This window comes from Diceros bicornis, chromosome 10 (assembly GCF_020826845.1).
Source record: "Diceros bicornis minor isolate mBicDic1 chromosome 10, mDicBic1.mat.cur, whole genome shotgun sequence".
Taxonomy (NCBI): Eukaryota; Metazoa; Chordata; class Mammalia; order Perissodactyla; family Rhinocerotidae; genus Diceros; species Diceros bicornis.
This window is the reverse complement of record NC_080749.1, coordinates 55166025-55181947: the sequence shown is the minus strand read 5'-3', so window position 1 is coordinate 55181947 and position 15923 is coordinate 55166025. Positions and strand designations below refer to the sequence as shown.

General features: G+C 36.1%; 1 protein-coding gene across 1 annotated transcript in view; it reads left to right on the top strand.

Moving 5' to 3' along the window:
- Positions 1-15923, top strand: part of OLA1 (Obg like ATPase 1) — a 174095-nt gene that overhangs the window by 14095 nt on the left and 144077 nt on the right. The window contains exons 3-4 of the mRNA XM_058549279.1: positions 6871-7014; positions 12230-12357. Coding sequence (XP_058405262.1) covers positions 6871-7014; positions 12230-12357 — 272 coding nt within the window. The remainder of the gene's footprint in view (positions 1-6870; positions 7015-12229; positions 12358-15923) is intronic.

Genomic DNA, 15923 nt, shown 5'->3' with positions numbered 1-15923 from the left:
TAGTGTGGTGTTCTCATGGTGATTTTCTACTTCCTTTATTCCTTTTACATTTATTATTTGGAATTCTTCCATAAGGAAGATTTATTTTTCTTTTTTTTTTTTTTATAATTTTATTTATTTATTTTTTCCCCCAAAGCCCCAGTAGATAGTTGTATGTCTTAGCTGCACATCCTTCTAGTTGCTGTACGTGGGACACGGCCTCAGCATGGCCGGAGAAGCGGTGCGTCGGTGCGCGCCCGGGATCCGAACCCGGGCCGCCAGCAGCGGAGCGCGCGCACTTAACCGCTAAGCCATGGGGCCAGCCCAATTTATATAGTTCTATTTGGACTCACTAAAATTTGTTTCATTCTTTGGGTTATAATCCAATACAGTCATGTATTGGCTAAAATGTCATAACGACATTTTAGTCAACTATGAACTGCATGTACGATGGTGGTCCCATAAGATTATAATGGAACTGAAAATTTTCTATTGCCTAGTGATATTGTAGCCATTGTAAGGTTGTAACACAATGCATTACACACGTGTTTGTGGTGATGCTGGTGTAAACAAACCTACTGTGCTGCCAGTCGTATAAAAGTATAGCACATACAATTATGTACAGTACATGATACTTGATAACGGTGATAAACGACTATGTTATGGTTTATGTATTTACTATACTATACTTTTGATCATTATTTTAGAGTATACTCTTTCTATTTAAAAAAAAGTTTACTGTAAAACAACAGTATGTCGTGTTATGCTGTCAGTAGCCTCATACATCTGTGTTTACCCTGTCTCTTGATTGCGTCATTTTCTCTTGTGCTTAATTTAAGTACGCTCTGTGATGTTCTCACAATGACAGATTTGCCTAACAGCAACACATTTCTCAGAACATAGCCCTGCTGTTAAGTGACGCATATCTGTATTATCAGTATTTTGTTGCTTAGATTGTTCTGATTTGGGCCATTGGGAGCTCTTTCAAGTTGCCTCCTCAGTCCTTTTGACATCCTCCCATCTTTTTTTTAATTTCTTTCTTTTTTTAAAGAGAGTTACTTCCTTACTCTCTGACACTGTAAGATGTTTCAAGCTAATACTGTATTTTTCCTGTTCCAGCCTTGTCTCCAGGGAGCCCTGGTTTCCTTTATTGGAGAATAGTATTTAGAAACTAAGATCTGGGCTCTAGGTATGTTCCTTCCTGCTGGGGTGTTACTGCTTTTAGGCCCTCTCACCTGATAGAGTGAGGAAATATATGTGGTTATATAACCCGTGTATACACATATTGGTATTTATTTCTGTATCTAGCAGATAGTTTTTAACAGTTTAGTTATATCTAAATTTAAAACATTTTGAAAGGACATTCTACTTTTTTCCGTGTTTTGGATATGTGATGTATAAAGAGTTAATTCAGAATGCTGTGAGAATTTGCATTGGTACCCTGACTTCCCAATACATAATGTAATTTTGCATAAGGTTTTAGATAAAACATCTATTCAGTCAGATTTACTTATCACAGTAAAATATGTAATTTCAAAAATAAAGCATGTAGGTCCTAAACGGAGGGGGCATACGTTTAGTCTAGCCACCCTTTTTTTTTTAATGCTATCATTGCTGAAATATTTATGTAAACCCATTCTTGCATAAGAGAGATTCTTACAATTTTGAATCTTTCTCATATTTTCAAGCTTTAATAATAACCTTAAGGTTTCTAAATATGTCTGTGTGTGTGTGTGTGTATGTAAAATCCTCATTTCACAGAAAGCTTTATGGGCTTTAACATGCCAGGCTTAGGCCAAAACTTTCAAATTCTTTGCTTTTGCAAAGCTTCTCTTTAATAGATTTGAATAGATCAAAATGTCGTAACGTCACTGAAGCCTATAGTAATAATCCTTAGAAATTTTTCTTTTTTCTTCTTCCTTATTTCTTTTACTTTTTTGTACTTACAAAGCTATTGGAAGGTACAGATGACTTGGACTTTATGAAATTTAAAATCCATATCCAAGATGAGATGATCTGTGAAAATGGAGATTTGTCTTCCAAGTCTAGTTTGAGTCTATGTAAGAATTTTTTTCAGCCTAAGAGATAATGGGACTTTCTTTTGCTATATTTTTACCATATAGTGTTTTAAGGTATAAACTTTATTTATTAGAAAACATATTTTTGTCCAATTAAGCAGTCAAAAATGCTATACTTAATAATAGCCGTAAATGTGAAAATAAGTTCATAAACTTCCTATGGCCTTTTTATATTGCAATTGCTATAACTATGGTAATAGCAATGAGCAGTTTTTTTAACTACAATATACAAAAATACAAGTGCCCTTTTTTTGTCCCCCCAAAAGGCACAAGTGTTCTATAAGTGTTTGGATTAATTAATATATTTAAATTATGCTTTAAGTACTTTTATGGTAATGTTATTTTGTAATATTTTCATTGCAGGTATACAATACTTTAGTTACATTTTAGATAATTAAGGACTCATGGACTGTTTTGTCAACCTAACTATCACATTCTATTTTTTACTTTTTTGTGGGGAGGGGAATAAGGTATGGAGAGTGGGCCAATTTATGTCACCATTTACTTCAGCACACTTGTAGTTTTCCCTCCTGGGAGAAATATCCTGAAGAGGAAACTGGTTGTGTTCTTGAGATCCTCCAAGTCTCTTCCGAATGCTTTGCTGAGTTCTCTGTCCTTCAGCATCAGTTTTCAATGAGTGTAAAGCCTGGATTCTTTTTTTTTTTTTTTATTTTGAGAAAGATTAGCCCTGAGCTGACATCCATGCCAATCCTCCTCTTTTTGCTGAGGAAAACTGGCCCTGAGCTAACATCTATTGCCAATCCTCCTCCTTTTTTTTTTTTCTTTCCCTTTTTCTCCCCAAAGCCCCAGTAGATAGTTGTATGTCATAGTTGCACATCCTTCTAGTTGCTGTATGTGGGACGCTGCCTCAGCATGGCTGGAGAAGTGGTGCATCGGTGTGCGCCCAGGATCTGAACCTGGGCCGCCAGTAGCAGAGCGCGTGCACTTAACCACTATGCCATGGGGCCAGCCCCCAAAGCCTGGATTCTTGGCCTCCTTCCTCTGCCCAGAAAAGATGTCCCCAGGGTAAAAGTGTCTGTAGAGGTCAGATCACTTCTTTGAGTTTTTTTTCCCATTTGCATTCCATTTCCGGATTCCTAGCCCCATCAAACAGAAGCTTTCTGTATTCTGCATTTATATGGCTTTTCTAGTTGTGGATGAGAGTACTAGTCTGCTGTTAGCTTTTGCATCTCACCCAGAAGCAGAATTTCTTCGCTCTCACAATTGACTTGTTTAAGAAATCTGGTTGTTTATCTTATAGAATTTTCCAAAGTCTGAATTTTGTTGATTGCGTCTATGTGGTGTCATTTAATATGTTCTTCTGTCCTCTATATTTCCTATAAAGTGGTAGTCATATCTAAAGGCTTGATCAGATTAATATCAGATAATTTTTTTTTGCATGGAAAGATTCGCCCCAAGCTAACATCTGTTGCCAGTCTTCCTCCTTTTTTCTTCCGTTTTCCTCCCCAAAGTCCAAGTACATAGTTGTGTATAGTTGTTAGTTCTTCTGATTCTTATGTGAGCTGCCACTACAGCATGGCCACTGACAGACGAGTGGTGTGGTTCCGGGCCCGGGAACTGAACCCGGGCCACAGAAGTGGAGCGTGCAGAACTTTAACCACTAGGCCATCAGGGCTGGCTGGGTCAGATAATTTTTATGACAAGAATATTTAAAAGATGGCATATGTACTTCTGTTAGGAGTTACTATGGTTTTTTTTTTGTTGTTAGGAAGATCAGCCCTGAGCTAACATCCGTGCTAATCCTCCGCTTTTTGCTGAGGAAGACCAGCTCTGAGCTAACATCTATTGCTAATCCTCCTCCTTTTTTTTTCCCCAAAGCCCCAGTAGATAGTTGTATGTCATAGTTGCACATCCTTCTAGTTGCTGTATGTGGGATGCGGCTTCAGCATGGCCGGAGAAGCAGTGCGTCGGTGCACACCTGGGATCCGAACCCCGGGCCGCCAGTAGCGGAGCGTGTGCACTTAACTGCTAAGCCACGGGGCCGGCCCAGGAGTTACTATGTTTTTTTCTCTTTTTGCAGTATTAACTATCATTGGTGATCATTACCCAGATCCATTAATTCCTTAGGGGTTCAAAATGGTGATATTTGAAGTTTTTTATTCTTTCCTCATATATTGGCTGGAATATGTCTATATAATAATTTTCTTTTAATAAACTCTTTGTTACTCTAAAAGTACAGTTTGTATAGGAAAGATGCAATAAGTGCTTTACTTAATAATCTTCAAAAGAGTCAATCACCTAGCATCCTTAAATGGTGGCCAGAGAGTTTTTTTTTTTTTTTTGGTTTTGTTTTGTTGAGGATTATTAACAACTCATGGATATAAAGTTGTTTGATTTGTTATAGTGCATTGTAGCTATTCTTGTTGATGCTCAGATTGACTCATCTTTGGCCAGTAGGCCTATTCAAGTTGGCTCCAGAGTGCTTTCTATAGGACTCTATGGCCTTTAATAGCTTCCTCGTTTTCCTTTGGGAAAAACTGTTTGAAACTCATCTTATATATTTCTGGTCCTAGACCTGGAACTAGCCATTTCTTGGTTATTTTTTATTTATTTACTTTTTTGGTGAGGAAGATTGGCCCTGAGCGAACACCTGTTGCCAGTCTTCCTCTTTTTCACTTGAGGAAGAGTGGCCCTGAGCTAACATCTGTGCCCATCTTCCTCCATTTTGTATGTGGGTCGCCATCATAGCACGGCTTGATGAGTGTGTAGGTCCATGCCTGGGATCGGAAGCCACGAACCCCAGGTCGCTGAAACAGAGCGTGCCGAACTTAACCACTATGCCACCGGGCTGGCCCCCAGTCCTGGTTATTTTTAATGGACATGGGATTTAAAGATCATAGTCTGCATGTGAATTCTCTTTTTAAAAATTATCTGCCTTGTTATAGGTGTTAATTTTCTAAATTGTATTAAACTTCAGAGTCTTTCTGGAATTAGATGCACTGTAATTTTATAAATAAACAGATTATTTTAAATTAAGTACTATGACATTTATCTTAACAGGATTGAAATTAAAAGCTAGCACTGTAGAAACTAGTGATTTCCTCTTGATTATCATTCCTAAAGCTCTGGAATTGTTACCAGCCTCTTTGAGGTTGCCAGTATAAATTCTGTGACAGTCAGTATTATTCATAGGTTGTTAGCTGAGTCTGAATCTAGCCCAGTGGTTCCAAAATCTGACTTTACGTCTACATCACCTGAGATATTTTTACAATACGGGGGCCTACACCAGGTCTGGAAAGAGGCCTGGTCATGCCTGCCTTTACATTCTCAGCTGATTCTGTTATAGGCAGGCATTTGAAAGCTACTGATTTGACCAACGGTGCCTTAAGTAACCAGTAATAGTTTAAGTGACTATTTTAGCGAATATTTCTACTTTATTCCAAAATGTTTAGTCTGAATGTGATATAAGAGCAATATTTAAAGACCTGCAGGCAGATGCAAGCTAAATGTCTTGTTGCCCAAACATACTTCTCCGCAGTGGTATTCAGATATGCCTTGATGGTTGCCTTTATTCATTACTCTCTTATAAGGGTCTCAGAGGTAAAAAAAAAAAAAAAAAAAAAAAAAAAAAGATTCTTCTGTTTAGAAGTTCAATCAGATGAGGTAACTGTAATAACTATAAAACTATAAATTTCTCCTGATAAGGATAGGTTTAGATCTCATCTTAATAGATATTTTTTACCATAAAAAATATTTGCAAAAGAGAGAATAATAATCATCCGTAATTCCATCATCCTAACATTGTACTTTTTGAATATCCTTTTGTTATCAAGTTTGGTCCATATTTGAACATTTTTACATAATCATGTCTAGGTCGAGTTAGCAAGCACCAGTCTCACACTTTCTACATAATCCTTATCTACTTCCTCAATTCTTCTAGTTTAAAAAAATTATATAACAGTAATTTTCATTTTAAATCCTCATGTGTGCTACAGTCCTATTTCTGGAGCAAGGAAAAGTCACTTCAGTGAATTCTCTGCAGTCTATATTAATGATGAAATTGAAAACTAGTACAAAACAGATCAACAAACTTATAAAAATCCCATTTTGTTTTGAATTTTATTCTATGATTTTTGACACTGTAATTATCATATTTTTAAAAACGTGGCTGGTGTTAATATAAGTTGGCATTCTCTGAGCATGTATTACCTGATAAGAATCAGATAATTAGAAAATTAGTGACCAATTTATTCATTATTAATAGATTTTTTCCTTGCTTTGTTATACCTTGAGAAAATTTACATTTTGACTTTCATAATTTACCATTCACAATTCTAGACTTAGCAGTAATTCTTACATACTAACAATTAGAATGGAGTCTGAGCTCCAACTTTCCATTTCCTGTTAGACAATTAGCATCTCTTTCCCAATTCAGAATGCTTGGGAAGTGATTGACCTCACTAGATACACACCTCTCTACATTTATGCTAGAGAAGATTATAGTAGATGTAGGTGAAGTGATACTGGTACTACCAGATACTTTAGGAATTAAATTTTTTGTGGTATGATGTGAGACTAGCTATCATTTATAACAAAGATTCTTTCGGGAAATGCTTTTCAAGTTCCAAATAGACTACGATAGGAATGTAACCTAATTATAAATCATGAGCTGCATTGTTGAAAATTTCATACATTTCTCTTAGTAAAAATGTATTATTCTTTCCCACCCCCATCCTTCCCAGATTGGTTTTATAATCCTTGTGGATCTTATTTGAGCATTGAAATTAGAGTGAGGTAGATTGTTCTCAGTGTTAGCCTAAGAATTGATTGAAATTGTTTTTATTCATTTTAGGAAATCTACCTTCTTCAATGTGTTAACCAATAGCCAGGCTTCAGCAGAAAACTTTCCATTCTGCACTATTGATCCTAATGAGAGCCGAGTACCTGTGCCAGATGAAAGGTTTGACTTTCTTTGCCAGTACCACAAACCAGCAAGGTAAGAAAATCTTAATGCCATTGTTTATTTGGTGGCCCTCTATGGACTGAACGAGTATATGTAAGTGATATATTTAAAATCATGTAGAAGGTTTTTTTTCCAAAATTAATATAGCATTATTGCTTTGGGTGATTCTAAAAGTAATGTAGAGTGTGGAGAAGGGTGAGGAAGGATACATGTAGTTGTTAACATTGCTGTTATATTTTTCTGAGGAGTATGAAGTCGAGGGAGTAGTTAGTCTGTATTATATGATCCCATTCATGTAAAATTATATGTGTATGTGTGTATTCATAGGAAAACGGCTGAAGTGAAGATCACAAACTAATTGATGGTTATCTCTGGGTAATGGAATTTTTAGGTGATTTTTACTTTATTTCTTATATTCCTCTATATTGTTTGAAGTTTTTATAACAAGCATGTATTATATCTTCAGTTAGAAAAAATAAGATAATACAGGTTCAGACAATATGGATATGTATAAAGAGAGTAGAAATCACCTATACTTCTACTTTGATAGAATAGATATAAATACTTTTGAGATATATCCTTCCATACCTTTCCTTGAATGTATGCACACATATTTACAGAAATAGGATACTTTTTTACTTGGGGTATTATTAATATTTGTCTAGATTAAAAAATACAGATTTAAATCACAATTTCTAAGAAAATAATTATGTTTAATACTATATTATATGAATGTACAGAGTTTATTTGCCATTTCCCTATTATTGAGAATTTAGTTTGCTTTTATTTATTTATTTTTTTGTGAGGAAGATCAGCCCTGAGCTAACATCCATGCCAATCCTCCTCTTTTTTGCTGAGGAAGACTGGCTCTGAGCTACCATCTATTGCCAGTCCTCCTGCTTTTTTTCCCTTTTTCTCCCCAAAGCCCCAGTAGATAGTTGTACGTCATAGTTGCACATCCTTCTAGTTGCTGTACGTGGGACACCGCCTCAGCGTGGCCGGACAAGTGGTGCGTCACTGTGCGCCCGGATCCGAACCCGGGGCCGCCAGTAGCGGAGCGCGCACACTTAACTGCTAAGCCACGGGGCCGGCCCCTAGTTTGCTTTTAGTTTTTCACTATTTTTGAATGTGCTGATAAATCCTGATTCTGTCTCCAGCCCTGAGCTCTGCTGAACTCCAGACATCTTTCTGACTGCCTTCTAACATTGACACTTGAATGACTAAATAGGTGCCTCAGACTTGACATGTCCAAAATGGACCTCTTGATTTCACTCTGCCTTGTGCCAAATTTGTTCTTTCTCAAGACTTTTATAATTCACAAAATAGCACTGTTATTTCCCCAGGTGCTTAAGTCAAAGCCCAAGATTTATCCTTGGTTCCTCTCTTTCCTCACTCCTACATCCAATCTATCAGCAATTCCTGTGAGTTCTAACTACAAAATATATACCGAATTTATTCAGTTCTCCCACTTTCATCCACTAGTTTTAGCATCCATTAATTTTTTGATGAATTAATTATTACTATGATAGTTGTCACATGGTGATTTTGTGATTCCATCATTCCTTTTTCGCTTATTAGTTGGCATTCTACTGTAAGGAAGAGCTTTCTTGTCTTCATTTATTCATCCACGTATTTGTTCATATCAGTGTTGCTCATTTGGTTATAATCTGTCACGGTCATTGGTGATAGCTCAAATTTGTATCCCTCAAATTGGCTCCTCAAGCTGACTTCTTTTTAAAAACTTTTTATTTTTAAATGACTTCAAATTTATATAAAAGCTGCAAAATTACACAAAGAATGCTTGTATAGGGCCGGCCCCGTGGCTTAGTGGTTAAGTGCGCACGCTCCGCTGCTGGCAGCCCGGGTTCGGATCCCGGGTGCGCACAGATGCACCGCTTCTTCAGCCAGGCTGAGGCCGTGTCCCACATACAGCAACTATAAGGTTGTGCAGCTATGACATACAACTATCTACTGGGGCTTTGGGGGGAAAAAATAAAAATAAATAAAATCTTTAAAAAAAAGAATGCTTGTATACCCTTCACCTAGATTTCTCTGAACCCTTGAGAATAAGTTGCAGACATGATGCCACATTGTACTTCATTTCTTCAGTTTGTGTTTACTAAATACAGACACTCTCAACTATAGTAGACCATCAAAATCAGGACATTAACACTGATCCAATATTACCATCTAATTCACAGATTCCATTTAGATATCTCCAGTTGTCCCGGTAATGTGCTTATTTGATTAATCCCTTTATATATAGCCAGTCTCTTGACCCCACTGGGTTGTTGCCTGATTTGGACGCTCTCCTGGCTTGGGCCCCGGCTACTGCTGGGCAGCTCTCCTGCCCTGATGCCTTCCTTATACAGGCCCTGACTGCTGTTGTGCTGCCTTCTCTCCTCACTCCAGCTCTTTCTTGTGTGGGTCCTTGCCACTGCCAGACTGTGTGGTCATGTGACATTGCTGAAATTTTTCAGAGACACGAAGAGAACAATAACAGTAATAAAGCTCTTGGACTTCAAATTTCTGGAAATTTTAGTCAACGAGAGAATTAATTTCTCAAAATTTCCCTTGCTTTTCCATTACTAGTGAACATTGATTAAATGCCTTTATGGAGATAAAAAGATTGAATGGGACCCTATCTTCATTTTTTCCATAATTTAATTTGGCCTCTTTGTGGTCAAGCAAATAAAAAAGAATTGACAATAATGCATAGTATTTCTTCTTGCTACCCGAACTTCTCTGTTATACTGCCAGTTCTCAATTTTTTTTTTTTTTTGAGGAAGATTAGCCCTGAGCTAACATCTGTTGCCAATCCTCCTCTTTTTTGCTGAGGAAGATTGGTCGTGGGCTAACATCTGTGCCCATCTTCCTCTACTTTATATGAGACGCTACCACAGCATGTCTTTGATAAGCAGTGCGTAGGTCTGCTCCCAGGATCTGAACCTGTGAACCCTGGGCTACTGAAGCGCAGCACATGAACTTAACCACTACACCACCAGGCTGGCCCCTCAATTTTTTTTTTCTGATGAAAGAAAAATCCTACTCATCATTTCCGTCATTTTCTATTGAAGAAAAACTTATATAAATGCTTTTAGTATTCAGTGTTCATTATATTATAGTGACTAAAAGATTTTTAACCTTATTATTTTAGTTTCAAGGAAGTTTCATATGGTCTAAAAACATCATTTTGCTCAAGTAGTCATAAAATCATTGGTACAGTACATCAAGAATCCTTGAATTAGGCCTCAAGTTTTTACTTTTTGAGATATCGTATTAATAGTTTAAACCTTTATCCTGGCCTTAAATCAAGAATCAGAAATAAGAAACTCATTTTCATTAGAAAATGGAATCTCAGAGCTATAGATTATCTTATCTAGTTTCCTCATAAAAGGAAACTGAAGCCCAGAGAGGTGAAATGATTTGCCCAAGGTCACACAAATAGTTAATGTCCATCAGGAATAGAACCTAAGGCTTCTCACTTCAAATTCAGTGCCTTTCCACTCATATCTATGCTATTGTGCTTCATGTATATTATATGGGTGGTATTAGTTGTTAGAATTTATATCATTTAGGATGATTTTGGTTGCACTTAACATATTGACTTAAAAAGTTGATTTATTGAGTTAGTAACGGGTTGCATGGTGTTTAATGTTGGTTTCAGCAACTCAGTTGTGTCATCAAGGACCTGGCTTCTTTCCCCTCTCCATTTTACTTTCTTTACCAGCTTGATCATAAGATTGCCTTCCCCTTGTAGTCACAGGATGTCTCTGAAATCTTGGAACTGTATACTTTCTCGTCCGTGTTCAGAATGAAGGAAGAGGAGTTTGCTTCTAGAAGCTCTCTCAGAAGACTGATGAGCTTCTATTCAAGAACCCTCCTAACCCTCTCCAGCAAACCTCCCCTTAAGTCTTTCTGGGCAAATGGGGCAAGGTGAAGGTCCTAGAATCATTAATTGTGCCTAGGGGATGAGATTAAACTGCTGAGTCTAGCTAGGCCTAAGCTACATGCCCCCCTTCTAGAATTAGGGGCAGAGCCAGCTTCTCCAAAGCTGTGGGCTACACTAGGGAGGTATGACTAGCCAAGTTGAAGTCAATGTAGTTACCAAAGAGGGGCGAAGGATGCTGGGGAGGCAACCACAACATCCGACAAAAAACCTAACCACATTTTATGTATGTTTTCTGTAGATTTGCTGATAACAATTATCAAGTAATTTATGTCTATATAAAAATTTTTTATAGAATTTTTTTTAAAAGGACTCATTTTTCATAGAAATAATAAGGAAGTGTTTTGTGGAATTTTTATGTTGTATTTTATCGTGTGGTGAAATTGACATTCTGAAAAATGAATTCTCTTTTGAAAATTAACAAAGGATACATACGTACATACACCTTATGTCATACACCTTGGTCATATGACATTGAAAATAGCTTTATTTATTCTCATATACTTTAATCTCCATTTCTGTGTAGCCAATTGGTTTTCTTAACTTGGCTTCTGACTTGTGTTAACTGTGCCTTTACTTTGAGCAAAGCAAAGGTTATTTTGTATATACATCTAATTCTATTGCCATTGTCAACAACTAGGTTATTAATATGCTGATAATTGGTTCATGTGATTATGTGCATTTTTTGGCTATATAACCTATATGGTAATTAAATGCAAACTCAGATATCCTGTATTTGAGTCCCAGTTTTGTCACTACTAGCCAAGTGATCCTGTATGCAATAGGTTTCTTAACTTTTCTAAGCCTCAATTTCCCCATCTGTAAATGAATATAATAAATGGCACCTACCTTATAGAGTTGTTTTGCACTTTGAAATGATGTAAAGCACTTAGTCCAGTGCCTGGCACAAAGTACGTTGGCTCACTCTGTGATGATCACCTTGCTTTGTGATCTCTTGTATACTCCTTACACGTTCTCCACTGCTTTTGTGTATGCGTGCATGTGCCAACAGAACAGTATAGTAAAAGTAATGATATGAATTTTAATCTTTAGAGACACGATAAAAACATCTATTCTGCTTTACAGTTTTTTCCTTCACTTTCCTAGGTGAGAAAGTCCTAATGTATTACAAGGTTATTTCTTACTTATTTTTTTTAATTTATTTATCAAATCGTTATTGAGTCTTCTAAACATTCTAGAAAGGAAAGAATTAATTCATGTAAATGTTTGGGAAATCCATTTGGTTAATAAACAGGTTCTTAGTACTATTTTATAATAAAACCATCTTTTGTTTTTCAGCAAAATTCCTGCCTTTCTAAATGTAGTGGATATTGCTGGCCTTGTGAAAGGAGCTCACAATGGGCAAGGCCTGGGAAATGCCTTTTTATCTCATATTAGTGCCTGTGATGGAATCTTTCATCTAACACGTAAGGACAGTTGTTTATTTAATTGATTAATTTCATTATGATCAGTGTTTTCTTTGCATTATTGGTCAAATAAAATTAGAAATGACTAATTAGTAGAAGATTGGCTTTGCTTCACAAGATGAATCATGGATTCATCTGTTAATTGTGACTTGAAGGTTGTTTGGTATCATCTCCACATGAGAAGCCTTATTTCATAGCAAGTATATGCTTGATTGATGTTATATTCTAATTGAATTTTATCCCCGTTCTGGATTAGATCCATGAGAAGTGTTTCTATGTGGAAGTAATTTTGTTGATTGTAAAGGCATTTTGAAATTTTCTTAACTTGTAGAACTTTTCTGCATTCTTGCTTTTCCGTGTGTTGAGAAAGCAGAATTGATAGAGGAGGGGATTCCATTATTTCAGAGGAGAGAAAGGCATCCAGGTTATTTGTTAGAGATGAAAGGATCAGGGAAAAACTGTATATCAGCTGGTCCTTAATGGAGCGAGGAATATAAAGCAAAGACAGAAAACAGGTAGAACTACGTGTTGGTTTGTGTTCTTTTGACTACAAAAATGAGGCAAGAACATAGTAATTCTCTGATAGAATAGAAAGGTTTGGGTTAAGGCTCAGATCAAGACTGCACTTTATGTTAATAGTACTATAATGAGCAAATTAGTGCAAATGAAGGAAACACAGGTTGGAGGTGGGGGCCAGCTGTGGTCTGGTTTAGTGCTTCTGTTTGTTACCGGTCCTCGACCAGACAACGATATCAATTGAGAATGAGTATTTAGAAAATTTTATAGCAGTTTGAGTAATTTTTTTCATTCATTTGAATTCTAAAAAAAAATCCTGCTAGTATTTTTGTATATCTTTTTAAAAAAATTCATTTGCCTAGTAAGTCATTTTTGTTATATTTTACAAAAGCCCACCACAGATAGTTTGAGAAGCACTGATCTAGGTAGCTTCTCCTTGGGTAAAGGTATGGAGACACCTTCCAGAAGGGTTTGTGGTGCAGGCAAAGAATAAGGTTATGGCGTAGGGGGTAGAAATTCAGTTAGGTAGAATAGTGTTACTAAAGCTTGTACACTGGCAAGAGCCTCTGTTTTCCTGGTGGTTTGTTTATTTGCTGGTTCTGGTGACTTATATGAGAGTTTCAAAGAGAGGGTAGAATCAAGTGTGACTCCTGGGTTTCTGGACTGGCCCAGCTGAATGAATCTTGATGCCATTCACTGAAATGTTAAATACAGAAGGAGCAGCAAGTCTTGGGAGACAGTTGATGAATTCAGTTTGGGATAGTATTTTGAATTTGTGTACCTGGGACATCCAGATAGGAGATGTCTGTAAGGAGGTGGGATTGGTAGGGCAGATGTGGCAGGAGGATAGGGGCAAGAGAACTGAAGGTTTGGGTGTGAGAATGATTTAACTGATGGGTGGAATAGAGCTTAACGGAGGGTAGGAGTGAAAATAGGAGAGGACTGAAAAATAGAAGGCTCATAGATCTGATTTCCTGGTAAGGGTCAAGAATAGATATACTGGGGTTAAGAGGGTGTGTGGTAAGAGAGGAATATTTGACTTAAAATTTTCAGAGCTGGAGCAGTTTAGGGTGATGGTAAGATCCTGATAATGGCCTGAAACCATTAATAAATGTAGTAAAGTCTTTGGTTTTGTTGTCTCTTGTATAATATTCATCTGATGTTTTTCTAACCTTTGGGGAAAACATGAATTTGGTTAGGAGCATACATAATTTAATTGTATTTCATTCAGGCTAAAGATATTGTTAAGAAAGGACAAAAAATCTAGTTAAACTAGGTATCTTGCTTTCTTAGGGTGGGTGATTTCAGAGATGTTAAACTGTGAAAATATGCATCTTAGAATTGATGAAATATAGTTATATATTATTGTATAGTGCACAGAACACAGAATGATACATTTATAACCAGAATTTTAAAAAACCTTCATAGAATTACAGTCAGTAAAAAAGACTTGTAGAGATTAAAAAGATAAAGTGATTACTTTGAAGCTATGAAAATTGAGAATTCTTTAATTACAAATTATGATATATTTTCTCCTCATCAAGCAGACTATTAAATATGAGTCTAAAAAAGATTTTATCTTTCATATTACTCTTTATTTAAAGATTATTTTCTTCAAATACCTTAAAATCACCAGAAATGCAATTCACTTGTTTATTGCTCATTAATTAAATAGTAAATTCTGTTCTGGGTGCTGGAAATGTATAGTGGGTAGCAGAATCTAAGCTCTGGTTTTATGAAGCTTCTAGTCTAGTGGTAGAAATAAACATTGAATAATTATATTAATAAATGTGTAATTACATTTTTGGATTTGGACTTTTTTTTTCACTTACTGGTGAATTGTTTACTTATTTGTCCATTACCACGTGTTTGAAACCTGTTTTAATGCTTAACTTCATCATTTCCTATTTTGGTAAGGAAAAAAGATCTATTTTTTATGTTTATAGCTTTTCATTTCTCTATTTTTGTTTTAGACAGTTGATTTAAAACCACTAAGGAAAGGGATGATATAGTGATGATATATATTAGTGTTTAGGCCACTTTTAAGCTTTCCATGAGAACTTCTGAAAGTTAGGGGAAAAAAAAATTAATGGGAAGTTTTGGTTTATTACTGAATTTTAATTTATTAATGTTATATTTCTATTAGTTTAATTTTTAAAAATTAACTTTTCCCCACCTTGTTTACTTCATTTGGTTATTAGATGCATGTAAATATATATACATTGTCTCAAAAATTTATACTTATTTTAAATGTAAATACTTATTTTGATAGGTTTGCTGTGGCTTTAAATGTTTATATCACTCAATCTTATTCATTTGACACATTATTTATGGGACACCTCTTTTAAGTGTGCTAGATGCTGAGGGATATAATGATGAGTAAAAACAGAGATGACCCTTGCCCTCATGGAGCTTGTCATCTAGTAGAGGAGACAGACATTGAGTAAATGGTCAAATATACACTAGATGGCTTTCTCCAGTTGTGTAGCAAGAAGAGAGACAGTATGTGTATGTGAGTGTGTGTGGTGTTACCTTGAGGAAGTGATGGTTATGCTGAGAGGTAAAGGTTAGTGGGAGCTATTAAGTTAGCAGGAGGAGGAAAGGAAAGATTGATTATTCAGAGTAAACTGCTTGTTTCAAGGCCCTGTTGCGTTGAAAGAACTGTCAGTGTGGTTAGGATGAATGAGGAGGAGTAGGAATGATGGAAAAGAACCTGGAGAGGTAGTTGAGGATTCACCATGTCTACCATATTAAGAATTTCCTTCTCTAATGGCTTAAATATAAAGAGTTTTAAATGGAGCCTTGGGCTAAGGAGGCAGATTAAACTATTCCAGGAGTTTGTTTTGCAGTTATTCAGTTGAGTTGCATTTCTAATGTTTTAAGAAGTCAAAATGAAGTTAGGCCCCAAGGGTTTGAAATTTCATTCTGTTATAAAAATGTTTTTTCAAGATACTGGTAATGATTTCCGTAGATAAACTCTGAGCATGAAAAATGTAGAATATTTCTTTTGTAAAGGGATCTGTACACATAACTTAGTTTGCTTACCCCTT